The 16,532-nt window shown below is 38.0% G+C and overlaps 1 protein-coding gene across 2 annotated transcripts in view; it reads right to left on the bottom strand.

The window, feature by feature from the left end:
* Window positions 1-16,532, bottom strand: part of LAMA2 (laminin subunit alpha 2) — a 795,715-nt gene that overhangs the window by 45,230 nt on the left and 733,953 nt on the right. The window contains exons 50-53 of one of the 2 annotated variants that reach the window (XM_072637652.1): window positions 11,422-11,584; window positions 10,603-10,747; window positions 3,699-3,837; window positions 724-735 (exon numbers count right to left, since the gene is read on the bottom strand). In XM_072637652.1, the coding sequence (XP_072493753.1) occupies window positions 724-735; window positions 3,699-3,837; window positions 10,603-10,747; window positions 11,422-11,584 (459 nt within the window). The remainder of the gene's footprint in view (window positions 1-723; window positions 736-3,698; window positions 3,838-10,602; window positions 10,748-11,421; window positions 11,585-16,532) is intronic. The other variant, XM_072637653.1, reaches the window with a different exon arrangement.

The raw sequence follows: 16,532 nt of genomic DNA, 5'->3' as shown, positions 1-16,532 counted from the left end.
GACCAGACATTACAGTATTTCTTGGCTAAAAACAAGAAACAATGGCTCTGGAAAGTTTGGGGACCTTACCTCAGGTTACTTTGTTGTAAGCTATATTATACTGAGAAAACATCTGTCACAGTAGTTTTAACTACAGTCTGTATACATATTCCTTTTAGCCAACTCCAGAATTAATTCCGAACAAACACAGCAAAGCATCAACAGCTGTGCAGAGAACCTTCGGAGGGCTATGAAGGAATGTGCATACCTGGAGGTCTGCAAAAAGCAACACCGCAATGCTAAGCGCTGGGAGAGCAGGTTGGGCTGTTTAGCAGAGAGCATGAGTCTTGGAGATCAAAGTCATGGGTTTGATCCATGTGTAGGCCAGTTCACTTTACTCTGGTTCATGGCCATAGGTTATACCCATGAGCCTGGATAGTTGCCTTCAAAGCGTATGGCATTGGTGATAAAATGGATGTGGCAAGGCACAGCAGGCGGATCAGAATGTGTCCATTTCCACTCTTAGAAAACCATTGTAAAGCGCATGTCCTACAGAGAGTGGATCTTTGTAAAGGAAAGACAGCAGGAAAAGGGTTTCACAGAAGAACCACTTGTTTATGAAATGTATTCAAGATAATAGCTGGCAACAGCGTCAATGTGCTTTCTGCGCTGCTGCTTTCTCTAAAAAGCTGTACTTACTCAACCCATGCACTTGAAGGAGGCATGCATAAATGTAAATTTTACCTGGCTTTCATACTAGGATAAGGGGAAAAAAGAAAGAGAACGTTTACTCATAAATACATTCCATTTAGGGGACAAGAAAACAGTTTTATTAATCTCTGAATACTGAATGGATACTGATCAACAATAAAAAATAAGCACAAAATCTGCCAGGGAACAGATACATAAATATGCCCCTCCCCCATCACATTCTATAGGTAAATTATAGGAATGATATTACTGCTTTTCCTTACCATTTGCTCTGAAAAATATGCCTTTAGTTGTTTGTTATTATTCTAGAAGGAATTCTTAACCTTTTTTTATTCTGTATCAGGGACTCCTTTGATAATCTAATGAATAGCAAGCATTTATATGGAACTTTAAGGTTTGCAAAGTGCTTTACATGTATTATCCCATTTCATTCTCACAACCCTATGTGACAAATGCTATGATTATCCTTATTTTTCAGATGAGAGAACTAAATTTGAGAGTGGTCACATGATTCACCTAGGGTCACATGGTGGGAAGGATTAGAGGCATGGTTAGAAATCAGGTCACCCCTGACTTCATGTTTAATGATCTATCCACTGAACGAGAACCCAGTGGTACACCCTGGTGAGCGTATGCAGTCCTTTTCAGAATACTATTCGTAAATGCATAAAACAAAATACGTAGGATTGCTTTTAACGGAAACCAATTACATTGAAATGCAGTTATCATAATTTTTTTAAAAAGTTCCCCTACCCAAGGTTAAGAATCCCTGTTCTGAAGAGTGGTTGTAGATATGGATCTATCTTTAATCTTAAAGATTCCCTGATATCTTGTAGGTGTTAATTTTTCAAGAAGTCTGAGGCCATCAACACCTGTACAAGTACTCTGTGCCCCACCATGCGCATCTTGTACTAGATCACATCATTGGGATCACAATAGACAAATTATGTGTCTGTAAGTTCTTGGCTCTCTGAACAATCTCAAAAGTATATCTAAAGGCTACCATATTTCACCACATAATTGTCATAGATTTTATGCCAATTTTTTTGCAAAAAAGTGGGATGTGACCATTATGTGAAGCTTTTTCTAAAAATTTTTGCCAGTGTTACTTAAAAGTCACTTACTACTAAACTGTCTTTGGTGTTAAGATTAGGATGCATGGAATACTTGAGAATATATGCTAAAATTGAATTCTGACAATGTGTATGTGCAGAGAATTCTAGGCTCGGGGCTTGCAGTGCAGGAGAGATAAATGCATATCCATATACCATGGGTGAATACGCTGCTGCTCTGTTTATCTTTTAAGCAGCGTGACAAACAGAATTATACCATGTGACGATTACATGATGAAAGGTTATAAACCAGTTTTTGGACCAAAAAAACAGGGTGTGATATGCAGAGGCAATGACTATGTGGTGAAATACAGTATTTTGAAATAATGTGACAAGGGATGAATTCATAATTATAAAGTGCTGCATTATGAAAATAGTGATTTTTAAAGTAGAAAACATACATTAGGCACATAGTTAACAAAGTCAACTAAGAGACCTATTCTCTTTCAGTTTCTCAGGCTCTTCATTGCATTTAAGTTTTTGCAAGGTCACTTTGGGGTTGTGACAAGCTGGGCATCATCACTATGTTCACATGAAGCTGGCTCAGATGGACAGGCCTATTCTGGCTATATTTCATTCATTCCTGACAGAATGTAGTTATAGAACTTGTGACATGCGATTTTTAAACTCTTGAAGAAATGATAGGAACTCTCAAGTGGTGGAAAATTACAGTAGCTTGACAAATTCACTAAATATTTAAATATATTTGAATTCCAATTGCTTTTCTTATGAGACATATTAAAAATTCATTATAACATTTGCTAGTTAACAGGATCCCAACACAATACACAATGATCATTATACCCATCTATACTTAATCATGGTAAAGTAGTGGTATTTAAGGTCACGTCTAGTTCCAGTTGTGTAAAATAGTGATAGTAATAGAATGAACAACTTGGAAGCAGGTGTGTGTGTGTGTGTGTATGTGCATGTGGGACTCAAGTTCATGTTGATTTATATAGTGTGGAAATTATCACCAGCTCCACAGCTCTCAACTGCATTCTGTTGGATTCTCTCGCTTCTATTCCCCTATTAATTGCCACCAAAAATATCTTAAAATTCCTCTGGCATTAAAATGTGACCTTTTATCATAAAAAGTTGGAGGGAGGTCTCTAGCACTCATGATGAAGGCTGTGATTGTGAAGATTCCTGTTAAGAATTGTATTTAATTCTATTACTTTCTCCTCCATTCAGTTCAAAGTATTTTATGAGTACCAATAGCATTTTATAGTTTTCTCTTTCACAATGTTCTTCAGGAATATTGCAAATACATTCAACCACATAATATATTTTGCAATTTTTCTGGGTCATGAAATGTATATTAAACAAAAGCATTTTCAGCTAAAAATAGCTTCCTAGTTTCTCAGTGAACAGATACATACACAAGCAAAAGCAAAATTATTGACACGCAGACAAGAAAAATCAGAATAGCCTGAGAAGTACTAATAATAGGGAGCTCCAATGCTCCATTAGGATGCTATAGAATGTTAGAAATATATACAGCACCCATAGAATACTGAATCATTTTCAGAACTTTGAGCTATTTCTAGTCACTGTGCTATTATAGTCAGTGAATGTGAAAAGAGAATTACAGCATGATAATGTCCTAAATTTTAATCGAGGGTACAATTCTTTTTCATCAGGTGAATTTAGGAAAACAAATCAACAAAGATATGCACCAGCTTCTGAGGCCTCACGTTGGATTAACATACATGGTGGTTTCTGACTTTGCTCTTTAAAAATCCAAAGAGACAAGATGTTCCTAAATCAGTCACTGGTAAATACTGTAAATAAAATGCCAAGTTCTGTTAGATTTAAAAGCCCCCTATGAAAACTTATTCTCAGCTCTGAACTTGAACAAAAGAATCCTTCGTTAACACTTTAAAGCAGCGTTACCTCAGGTTTCTCAGGGTTGGCAAGCCACCAAAATATATCTTGTCATCTGCTTTCAAGTCAAGGCCAAAATTATTTCCTGAAGACATTGTTGCTATGTTCTCCTCCTGGTTAGTATCGATGTCTACAATAGAGACGTTGGCTAGAAGAGATGAAAAAAATTAAAATTTTAAATATTAAACATTGATAATATCCAATGTTCCCCTTTGTTACCTCTAAGGAAAATCACTTTCATACTCAACTTGTATAGTAGCAGCTTTCTCAATCTATCTTATTATAGCCATTTGCCAAACGACAACAATATTCTCAAAGAGAGGCAGTGTGGTCTAATGGATAAAAGGTCAGCCTTGGAGGCAGGAATCCTTGGGTTCAAGTTGTATCTCTGATACAAATGAGCTGAGGAACTGTGGGCAAATCACTTTACCACTCAAATGCTGAGGCACGTCTTTAAGACTAAATTGTATAGGACTTGCTGGCAATCGGTGAAGGGGACTTCATAGGGTTATAGCTTTTAAACTAGAAAGGGACATCTGAGGCTGCTGAGTTCGACCTCCTCATTTTGCAGATGAAGGAAATGAGACTAAGAGAGTTTAAGTGGATTATTCAGGTTCACAAAGATAGTAAAAGTAAACTTTTTAAAGTTTACATTAAAATGGCAGTATTTTAACTCAGATCCTTCTGACTCTAAGCCCTGAACTGTGCAACCTAGCTACCAGAAGGGAATTTCCCTGAACCAGAAAAAGCAGAGGTCCAAGTCAGTGACTCCTTCTATGGAGAAACAAACAAATAAATCCTCTACAAAAATCCTTAGTCAATGTCTCATCATTATGGTGATGACTTTAGCTCTTGAAGGCTATGTATGACAGAGGAACACAAACTCTCTGTGCTATTATGCTATAAAGACCAGGCTAAAGAATATGACTGATGTCTAGCTTAGCAAAGAGCTAAGAGTAGCTCACTCTAGAGGGATGGCTCCCAGATGAAGCTTTTCTTGGGCTGTAGGAACTCAGAACAGTCTGCTAAGGCCTACAGGGTCTGCAGTCTGCACTGGTGGAAAGAATAGCTATTTTGATCAAATCAGGGATTCTTGAAATATTTCACTAAAATAACCATATAGATATAAATGCATCAGACATCTACACCATTACTGGTAGGGGAGGGTAAGAAGAATGACCTCCCTGGAGACTGCTTATAGGGAAAATAGGACAAATGGAAGAGAGGATTATGATGAAGATGCTGATGACAATGATGGGAAAAATCACTTATTTAGTGTTTGACAGCTTACACAGCTTTTTCTATATATTATGTCATTTGATAGCTTTCATTTGGAGAGCAAAGATCCACTAGGCTATAATCTGGTCTATGATTTGTGTACCTTTGTTTGGAATATAATACGCATATGGTCATTTAAGGAGTTTCTTTAACCCAGGTTTAACAATGAGACATTTCTTGAATTTCCCAGAAAAACCTGAAGTATAACTTACACTCTATTACAGACATTCTGACTTCCAGTCATACTTGAAATGGCAGGTGGACACAGAACACTCCACTCCCTCCCTCTTCCTACTTCAAATTTCTTATACCTGGGACAATTCTCAATCCCTACCTTGTTCCCCTTTCTCATATGGTCCGGGGGAACTTGAGTCTAAGATAACAGGGCTGGAAGTGATGAAGAAGGGAAAGATGAATGACCCTAAATCCTTCTTGGCTGGGCTGTTACCTCCCTCTCTAGCCCCAGAATAGTATCCCCAATCTCTAGTCCCTTTCCTCACCGCTTCTATCACCCAGTCCCTGGTGCTCTACTCTGCCTCAAATCTGAACTCTGATGAGAGAATCTTCCCTGTAACTTGGGCCTAGTTTTCTTTTGAGGTACCATTATAATCTATGTGCTGGGCAGCCAGGTGGTGCAGTGGATAGAGCACCAGTGTAGGAGTCTGGAGTACCTGAGTTCAAATCTCACCTCAGACACTTGACACTCACTAGCTGTGTGACCTTGGGCAAGTCACTTAATCCCAATTGCCTCATCCTGTGTCATCTCCAGTCATCCTGGTGAATATCTGGTCACTGGATTCAGATGGCTCTGGAGGAGAAGTGAGGCTGGTGACCTGCACAGTCCTCCCTCACTCAAAACAAAGTCAAAGGCAAGTCATGTCATCATTTCTCTGATGGCATGGTCTTCTTTGGCAACAAAGGGCAAACACACACTGAGACTGATAATCTATGTGTATAATATCTGTTTTTCTTTACAGGGTCTAAGTGAAGAAAAGAAAAGGTTGAGAGGAAGGGATAGAATTCCTCTGCCATCCCCCACATTTTTGTTTTTGTTTTTGCCTTCTGTTTCCCTAGTATTAGGAAAAGAGATTAAGTATTTACATAGCATCTACAATACACTGTGCTAGGCACTTTACAAAATATTATCTCACTTGATCTTCACAACAACCTCACAAGGGAAGTGGTATTATTATCACCATGTTAGAGTTGAAGGAACTGAGGCAAACAGAGATTAAGTTATTTGTCCATGCACACATAGATGGTAAGTGACACTAGATTGGAACTCAGGTCTTCCCATGCCCAGCACTCTGTCCATGGTACCACCTATTTACCTCTAGCAGCAATCAAATTAGTAGTGATAAAAATCTGCCCCCTCCATACCATTTCTCCAAATCACCAAAAGAACTGCAAAATTATGTGATTATTTCACATTGTAGAAATGCTAAAATACAGATTCTGCTCATGAATGTTGTACTAAAAGAATGACAGCTTTGTTCAAAAAAAATAATTGCTAAATGGATAGGACCTTAGGCTCACAGAATCAGAGATCACAGATCTTGAGCTGGATCTGGAAGCAGCTTCAGAGGACATGTAGTTCAACCCTTCATTTTACAGACAGAGCCTCAGGGAAGTTAATTAAATTGCCCAAGGTAGTCACCTTGTGAATGTATCTGTGATATTAGACTGCTTAAACAAAATTCCTCCTCTTCAGATCAATAGAGTAGTGTTGGTCTATGGGCTTGGATGCAATAGAGAAATAGCTCTTTTTATAGAACTTAACAGTTTAATGGTTTTGTTTAAACAGTATTCTACCTGTAGTTTGGAACTTCAGTTACTGGAGATAATTCTCTTCCTTATCCTTGATTATGTGTGTTAATTTAATGATAATATTTATAAAATGCCTTTAGGTCTGACAAAATGCTTTACATATATTTTCTCAGTTGGGCCTCATGAGAGCCCTGTGAGGTAAATGCTATACCCATTTTATAGATGGAGTTACTGAGGTTGAAAGAAGTTAAGTGTCACATATTGCTTGGAATCTCAGTGGATGGAGGAGGGGTGGAAGGGAAGGAAAGAGTTTACAATTCAAAATTTAAAAAGAAAAGAATGTGAATGAATAATATTTTTTTAAAAGAAAGAGGTAAAATGACTGAGTTAGGATTTGGACTTGGGTTTTCCTGATTCTGCGTATATTCTATCCACTGTACCACCTAGTTGCCTCTCATTCTAAACCCAAACATCAGTAGCATGACTCCATTAAAAAACAAATTATCATGTTGGATGGAGAGTTCTAACTAGAATAAAGAGAAGGTTTCATCCCAACCTTTATAAAAGCTGCCCTTATACATTCCTCTTCTTTCCTCATTGGTGCCTATGTAGATTAAAGACAAGCACACTAGGTGGTATAATGGATAGAATGAAGGCCCTGAAGTCAGGAAGACCTGAGTTTAAGTCCAGCCTCAGACATTTACTAGCTGTATGACCCTGGGCAAGTCACTTAACCCTGACTGCCTCAGTTCCTCATCTGTTGTAAAATGAGTTGGAGAAGGAAATGGTAAACCACTCCAGTGTTTTTGCCAAGAAAGCCCCAGATGGGGCCATGGAGAGTTAAACATGGTGAAACGACTCAACAACAATGAACTATTGATATACGATTTTAGTGCTGATGATAGAAGAGAGCATGTGTGGGTCTTTATTAGTCTTTGAATCAGAGAATGCTACAGCTGGAAGAGATCTTGGATGTTAATGAATCACAGAATCCTAGGATCAGAGATCTAGAGATGGCAGAGACCTTCAAGATAATCTATTTCAACTCCCTCATGTTGCATATTAGGAAACTGATGTCCCAGGAAATTATGTGATTTGACAAAGGTCATGGCATCAAAGTCAAACTATTATTTTAGAAATAAAGAAAAAGAGTCCCAAGGAGTAACTTGTTTAAGTTAATCAGATAGGAACTGGAACCCAGATTTCCTGACTTGGAGTCCAGTGATCACTGTACCTCTCTATATTTCATAGTATCAGTTGGCCACTTAAAAGCATTTAAATACTTACTATGTATAAGGCATTATACTAAGCACTGAGCATACAAAAAAAGATAAAAATGACAGGATTTACCCTGAAGGAGCTCACATTTTAATAGGAGACACAACATAAAAAATTATACGACAAGATATATACAGTGTAAATGTAATATCAAGGAAGCTAGATGGAGCAATAGATAAAATGTTGGGCTTAGAGTCAGGGAGACTCTTCAAATTTGGCCTGAGATAGGTACCAGCTGTGTGACCCTGGACAAGTCACTTAGCCTTGTTTGCCTCAGTTCCTCAGCTGTAAAATTAGCTGGAAGAGGAGATGGCAAACCACTCCAATTATCTTTGCCAGAAAACCCCAAAATGGGGTCATGAAGAGTTAGATATGACTGAAAAATGAACAAATGTAATCTCAGAGGGAAGGTGATGTCTACAGGATATCTGGTTTTAGATGTCCAGGAGTAAGTTGAGGATGAAAGACTAGAACTTGGAAGAGAGATTGCAGCTGGATATGTAAATCTGGAAATATTTGCATAGGGGAGATAAGCGAGCCTATGGCAGCTGATGAGGTCACTAAGTGAGAGAGCAGAGAATTAAAAGAGAATAGGTTGCAGGAAAAACAAGAGAGTTTGAGAGAAAGCAGGTAGTTAAGAGAAGAACCAGGAAAGAACAGTATCTAGAAAACCTGGGGAGAATTTTCAGGAGTAAAGGGTGGGGGCATCAAGTATACACAGCTTTCTCAGGGTATTTAGTTGCAAAGGAGAGAAAATATACAGGACTTTAACTATTGGGAATGGTTGGACCAAGTGTAGGTGGTATTTTTGTTTGTTTTCTTTAAAGATGAAGGAGATACAGGATATCCCTATATGAGATATATAGAGAAAGATTAAAGATTAGAGAGAGAGTGGGGATGATTAAAAGGGAAATCTGTTGGATAAGAGGGGAAGGAGTGGGATCAAGAGGTGTCTGTTGAGAGATTAGCCTTGCCAAAGAGAAGAGCCAACTTTTCATGTGAGGCAGGGGTAAAGGAAGAGATAGTGGAGGAAGATGTCTGAGTGATTTGAGATGAAGAGAAGGAAAGAGGAGAGAGCTCTCAGTAAATAGATTCAATTTTTTTTTCTGGGAAGTAGGAAGCAAGGTCCTCAGCTGAGAAGGTGAGGGGAGAAAGTGCCTTGGGAGCGCTGAGAAAGGACAAAAAGACTTGGAATAGCTGTTGGATGAGGAAGACAGTGAATTGATTAGAGAAGTGTAAAAGGATTGCCATGCTGCAGTGAGAGCCCAGTGGAATTATATAATTTAAATTTGTAGTGGGCTCATTTAGCACAATTTTGTGATTTCTCCAGATTTGCACTGTATTTCTTTAATAGCAGCCATGATGGTGAATCACAGTAGAAATCCAAGGTTGGGATTTGGCAAGGTGTGATGGGCCATAGGACAAGGAGGAAAGGGACCATAATGCAGAGAAGACTATGGCATTGAACTCATTCACCAGGAAGCTGAGCTAAGGGAGAGCAAAACTAGAGCAAGATGATAGCCTAGGAATGAACTGAGGGGTGAGGAGAATGAAGGAAACAGTAAGGTTGAAAAATTGGGTTTGGTGTTGTAAGTCCAAAAGGAAGTTGAGAAGATAAAAGATCATGATAAAGGAATTTTGGAGCTAATGAACATAGAAGTGGAACTCTTATGAGTACATTTATAAGATAGAATGTTACATCTGGAAAAGACTTTAGAGATCATCCATCTAGGCTAACTTCTTCATTCTGTACATGAGGAAACTGAAGCTGAGAGAGGTTATATGACTCATCCCCAATTATATAGCAAAGTAAGAAACAGGATCAGAATTTGAATCCAGACCTTAGGATTGCAAATTCATTATTCTTTATCCTATGTCCCAATATATTAGGCAAAATCGTGAAATCATGATTTTTCCTCAACAACTCTTAAATTTTCCTGAAAATTTAGAAGTATTTATCTGAACTATGAAAAATGGGTAATTGTTTATAAGCCAGAACCCTAATAAATACCAGTTAAATTTTATTTAGTTTTCTTTCAATACCCCGTTTACTTTGGGGTCTCATGGGATTATGTGTTGGAGCGATTCATTAAATATTTCAATTATGACTGTTACCTCAGACAGTATTTTGGCATTTGATCATTTCTTTGATACCTTGGACTTAAAAAAATGGAATAAGGAACAAGGAACTCTGGCCTGCTACCCTGAAAATTCTTCATAGTGGCCCTGGATTCATGGACATTTTCTCTACCAGATTTTTAGAGAGTGTCTAATCTTGAAACTACCTGAAAAAACATTTTTCAAACCTATTACAGAGTGTAATTTTCCAAGTTGTGAAACAGTTTTATGCCTGAGAATTAAGCTCTGAGTTTCAAAAGAAAATGACAGAAGAGCCATCTGACACTTCAATCAGTCACATTTAACCTAAACCACCTATAATAATCTAAGCAGAAGAATTGGCTGTATCATTTTTTTTATAGAACTTCTAAGAACTGACAATTATGGACACCATCTTCCTTGAGATTAGATGGTGAGTTGCACTAAATGGGATAATTAAAGTACTTGAGGTGCTATCACTACAAAAACTCACCTTGTTTTTGAATTCTTGACAGGGTGAAGGATTTCCATTTCCCATCATTATGGTTTTGGTTGCTGATAACAGAAGCAATGCCTGAACCCAGATCATAGCTGACTTTTATGTGTCCATCAGTGAGTTCTACACTCATAAAATCTTTCTGTTTGTAATGCCAAAAACACCAGTGATTAGACAAACACACACACATAAAAAGATGGGTTTTTGCTTTTACTGAGGAATTTGTGACAGTTATGGTTTCTTTTCCGAAATTCTAGGCTATATTAGAAAAGAAGCTCTTATGGAGCAGGAAGTACCCATTTGTAGGTGTGAAATATAGTTTCTAATGATGTAAAATGCTATGATGAAGCTATTATAATAGATCATATTGGAAGAAAAGCCTACTCTTAGCATAAGCGAGGCACTTTAGAAAGAATACAAAGTAAGCTATTAAGTTATTATTTAGTATCCTAGAAGAATAATTATCCATGTGGGTATCTTGAGAGGCATGTGAATAATTGAACAGACAACTAGCTTGAAATAGTGGCTTGGCTTTGACAAAATTCCAAACCAGGGTACTTTGTAGTCTGTTACATTCTTATTGTAAAGGAGCAGGTTGTGATTGGGAAAACTGCATTGTTTATGTTTGGAATTATAACTACTAAAGCAAAAAAATTTCTTTTTATTAATAACATCGTCCATGACTGGGTGCTACACAACAAATCTATTCTCCTTTACTTGTATTATTTTATACTAATTAAAATGACCCATGACATTTGTGGGCTGTGTAATTCAATCAGTGTGTGTGCATATGTGTGTGTGATTTTTTTTTTTTACCAGGTCTCGGGTGGCAAGGTACATCAGGAGAGCACTTGAAGAAAATGTCCTGAACTTGAACATGACTGTAGAGATATTGGGGTACCAGCGTATGGGACGACTGACCAAAGCATAACCTTCTCCATCAAACTGGATAGTACCCTCACTGTCTTCTACCTGTGGACTAGAAACGGGAAAAAACAAAACAAAACATCTATTAATTAAGATATTCACCATGTTAATTCAATATACTGTGAACTCTCAGAGGCAAGGGACCATGTGTCATATATTCCATATATAAGTTCCTAACATGGGGCTTCCCACTTAATAGGCATTCAGTCATGGTTTTTTGAATAAATGAATGAATGAATAATATACCATGTAATATCTTTTAAAATGGTCCTGATTCAAAGGGATGGGATAGAAGAAGAAAAGAAGGAAAGGAAGGGAGTAGGGAAAAAGAAAACCTCTAAGGTATTCACAAAATAGGAGCAGTAATTAGCAAAAACACTTATTATCTATCTACAGGTTCACAGTACTGTCCTAGTGATTTCAGTGATTGTATATATCATCAGTGTGGCTGCTTCCTCTGCTGGTAGAGATTATAACCTGCATTCTTATCTTGTGCAATTCTTGCCCATGGTTTTTCCATAGGTTCTCCATGCAGGATCAAGCTGAAACATTGGAAGTCTTCTCCTGGCTAAATGAACGCTTGGCAATACCAGTATAGTGCTCAGACTGTCCATTGGTTAGCTTTTTCTCTCATTTTACTCTTGCCTAACACTTTTTTTTAGTCACATGTGTCCTTGATATCTTTTACATTCTCAGTTGATTTGGTAATGTTCTGAGGACTGCATACATGCATCTACCATCAATCAATCGATTAATAAATATTTATTAAGTGCCTACTGCAAAAGGGGCATTGAATTAGGTCCTGGGGATATAAGTAGAAAGAATGAAACAATTTCTACTAGAAGGGGCTTATATTTCAATGTGAGAGATAACAAGGACATATATAAACATATACAGAATAAATACAAATAAATACAAAGCAGCTGAATACTAGGTGGTTCAGTAGGGAGCGCAGTGGGGGATGAGGGGATCAGGAAAGTCTTCACATGAAGAGTAGTGCCCATGATGTGCCTTGAAGGAGGGAAGTGATTCTTTGAGTCAGAAATGAAGAGGCAATGTTTTCTCAGAATGGGAGACAGCTAGTGCAAAAGCACAACAATGGGAGATGGAGTGCTCATGTGCAAGGAACAGAAAGAAGACCAGATTGGCCAGGGTGAGGTTATGAAGGATCATAAAAGCAAAACAGAGAAGTTTATATCTGACTTTAGAGACAGTAAGAAGCCAGTACAATTGGTTTAGGAGGGGATTGACACAGTCAGATCTCTGCTTAAGGAAAATAATTTTGGCAGCAATGTGAAGGACAGACTGAAGTGGGGAGAGACTTGAGGCAAGGAGACCAATTTAGGATATCACTGCAATAATCTAGGGAAGCAGGAATGGGGGTTAGATCTAAGGTGATAGATGTTTAAATAGAGAGAAAGGATCAGATGTAAGGTATATTGTAGAGATAAATATGGCAAGTTTGGTAACAGACTGGATATGAGGGATGAGGAAGAGTGAGAAATCAAAGAAAACACCAACTGAGGAGACTGGAAGAATGACAGAAACAGGGAAGTTTGGGAAAAGTGTTAGATTTGGGTGTAAAGATAATGAGTTCTATATGGAGAAATAGAGTTTGAAATATCTCTGGGACATCCAGCTATAAATGCCCAATAAACAATTGAGGAGGGGGCATTGAAGTTCAGGGGAGACAATGAGACTGGTTATATCAATCTGGGATGCATTGGTAAAAAGGTAGTAATTAAAACCAGGGGAAGAGAATTTAGGAAGAGAAGAGAAGGGGTATGAGGACAAAGGATGAGCCTTGGGGAACATCCACAGTTAGTGGTCATGTTATAGATAGTGAAACAGCAAAGGAGTATGGGGAGTGATGAGACAGATAGGAGGAAAATGAGGAGAGAAGGTATGTCCTGAAAACCCAGAGAAGAGAGAATATCTAGGAAGAGAAAAAAAGAAGGATTTGACAAGCATTGAGGATACAGAGAAAAGCAGGGCAGTCCCTTTGCTCAAGGTGCTCATCATATTCCAATAGGGAGACACAGAACACATAGGAGAATTTGGTTACAAGTCACATGAAAAAGCCCAGTGGTGCTTGGGGTACATCAGCATCTTTTTTAAGTAAAATTTTCATAAATAAAATCAAAATGGTTTCTAATGCTGAGCCATTTGACAGTGCCAAGCACTTTGACATTGGGAAATTTCTTTTTTGCCTGTTGAGTAACTGTGGCTGCTGAGAAGACAAGGGCTGTGGAATCTCCAGAGGCAGTGGCCAGGTTTGCTTTTCTGAATGATGACTGAAGAGACAAGATTGGAAGGGTGGATGTAAAGAATAATTGACTATAAGACATCTGTCTTTCCATGACCCTTTGAGTTATCTGCAATTTTAATTCTTCCAAGATCATGGTGTTCTATGATTCACAGCCTTAAAGTATCACCAGAAAAATAATGCTTTAAAAATCTTTGAAAAAAATGAGTAGTTTGGGATCATTCATTGAAGGTGCTTAGTCAATTTCCCCACATGAGATCTAGGTCTGTCTCCTCCTACCTTTCAATTCTGGGCTGAGTTCATCATCTATATTTATGTATGTATATATACACACTGTAGATTTCATTGGCACAGGCAGTTCCTGGTAAGGAAACTCCCTGTATCAATGCAGATAAACACCTGTTTCACAACTCATAGTCTTGGAGAGCTGCTTGGGGTGCAAAGATGTTAAGTTATTTGTCCAGGGTGACATAGTCAGTATCTTAAAACTAGACCTTTCTGACTCTGAGTCTGGCTCTCTATCTACTATGCCAGGTCATTTTTTACCCCCACTGTGGGTTACTAGGCCAGTTTCTCTTGAAACTCAAAAATCCATCTACAATCAGTGTCTCCATTTCTTTTTCTCTCATTCCCTTCTTAACCCACTGTGATACGGCTTCCAACTTCATCACTCAACTTAAAAGGATCTCTTTAAAGTTATCAATAATCCTTAATTGTCATATTTAATAACCTTTTCTAAATCCTCATTAGTTACAGCTGACCATACTCTCCTCTTGGAAGTACTCTTATCTCCCGATTGTTCTGTCTGACCGCTCCGTCCTTTGCTGCCCCATGCTGTGACTGGGATTATAGTCAAGGCTCTGACACAATCCACCTTCTCTTTTTCTCTCTACACTCACTTACTTGGAGACCTCATTAGCTCTCATGGGTTCAATTACCAGCAGATGATTCCCAGATCCTTCTTTCTATCTCTGTACACACACACACACACACACACACACATGCACACACACACACGCATACATATATACATATGTATATCCCCAATTTCTTTCCTGAATTACAGCCCTGCTTCCCCAAGTGCCTTTTGGATATTTCAAACTGGATGTCGTGTTTGAAGCTCTCAAACTTAACCAAAACAGCACTCATTTCTTTCCCTCCAAACTTTCCACCTTTCTGAATTTCCTTATTGATGCTGAGGGTAGCACCATCCTCCTAGGTGCCCGAAGCTCATGACTTGAGTGTCATCCTTGAGTCCTCATTTTCACTGATCTGATATAGCCAACAAATTTTCTCCTCTTCTTCTCTCCTATAACCATCACTCTACTTTAGGCCCTAATCACTTCTTTCTAGGATTATTGAAATAACCTTTTAAATGATCACTACTTCATGTCTCTCCCTACTCCAATTCATCCTCTACTCAGCTGCCAAAATTGTTTTCAAAAAGCATAGGTTCAAACATGGAACTCAATAAAATCTAGTGATTCCCCATTATCTCTAGGATCAAATATGACTCTTTTTAGCATGTAAAACTCATTACAATTCGACTCCTATCTTTGCAGTCTATATACACTTTACTCACCTCCACAGATGAGTAAACTAATAATATTGACCTTCCTGTTCCTCACAAATGACCTTTCATTTCTGGTCTCTCTGTATTTGTACTGGGTTGTCCCCATTAGTTGAATGTTCTCCATCCTTAGAGTCCTTCTTGGACTCTAATTTCCTTCATGAGACAGCTCAAATCTCACCTTCTACAGGAGTCCTTTCAGGATACATCCAGCTGCTAGTGTTTTTCCTTTGCAATTACCTTGCATTTACTCTGCATAGATCTTGCATGTACTTAGTTATTTTCTTATTTGCTTCCACCATTAAAATTAGGGCTCCTTGAGGAGGTAATTAAGTTATTAAATCTAATAATCTCATTTATTAAAAAAAAAAGTTCACACACTCCAGGTTAAAATCCAAGTTATAGATCTTACGTGTACTTAGTTATTTTCTTATTTACTTCCAGTTAGAATTAGACCTCCTAAAGGAGGTTATTAAGTTATTAAGTCTAATAACCTCAATTACTTAAAAAGTAAGTTCACATGCTCCAGGTTAAGATCCCCCCTGTCTGTTTCCTGAAGATACTGACCTACTGTGACATTGCCACCAAAAGGACAAATCAAGTTATAGGTCTTGTCAGGAAAGGTATATAAACAAAATGGACAGCATGGATTTCTACAAAACTATGGAGCAGCAACACTACTGCATAGCTTTTGTCCATGCACGTTCAACCTACAGTGAAGAGATCACTGGCTTGGGAGTCAGAAGACATGGTTTCTAGTATTGACTTTGTCACTATAATCATGTGAAATGGACAAGTGCTTTTGGTCTCTCCAGGCTTCAGTGTGTAAAATTTCGTGATTGGATTAGATGATGTTGACCAATAGTCCTTCCAGGTCTAAATCCTATGATTCTTTAAGTCATGAAGGAGCTGAGGAGGGACTCAAGAGTAATATTCCTCCACAAGGGGTGATTTTGGCATGACACTCCTATACAAAGAGATTCTGCCAGATGTACGAGACTGCTTTGGATCAACTATAGTAAAACTTTTGACCTTGGGATTAAGAGAAGACATTAGGAGCTCTGTGATATATTTTGCTGCAGCATTCCACCATCTAGTCTTCTATTAAGAATTGTTTATCCTCAGAATATTTTAAGTGAATTTTTATTTTAGGTTTATAGCTCT

This window comes from Notamacropus eugenii, chromosome 2 (genome assembly GCF_028372415.1).
Source record: "Notamacropus eugenii isolate mMacEug1 chromosome 2, mMacEug1.pri_v2, whole genome shotgun sequence".
Lineage (NCBI taxonomy): Eukaryota > Metazoa > Chordata > Mammalia > Diprotodontia > Macropodidae > Notamacropus > Notamacropus eugenii.
This window is presented reverse-complemented; position numbering and strand designations above follow the sequence as displayed.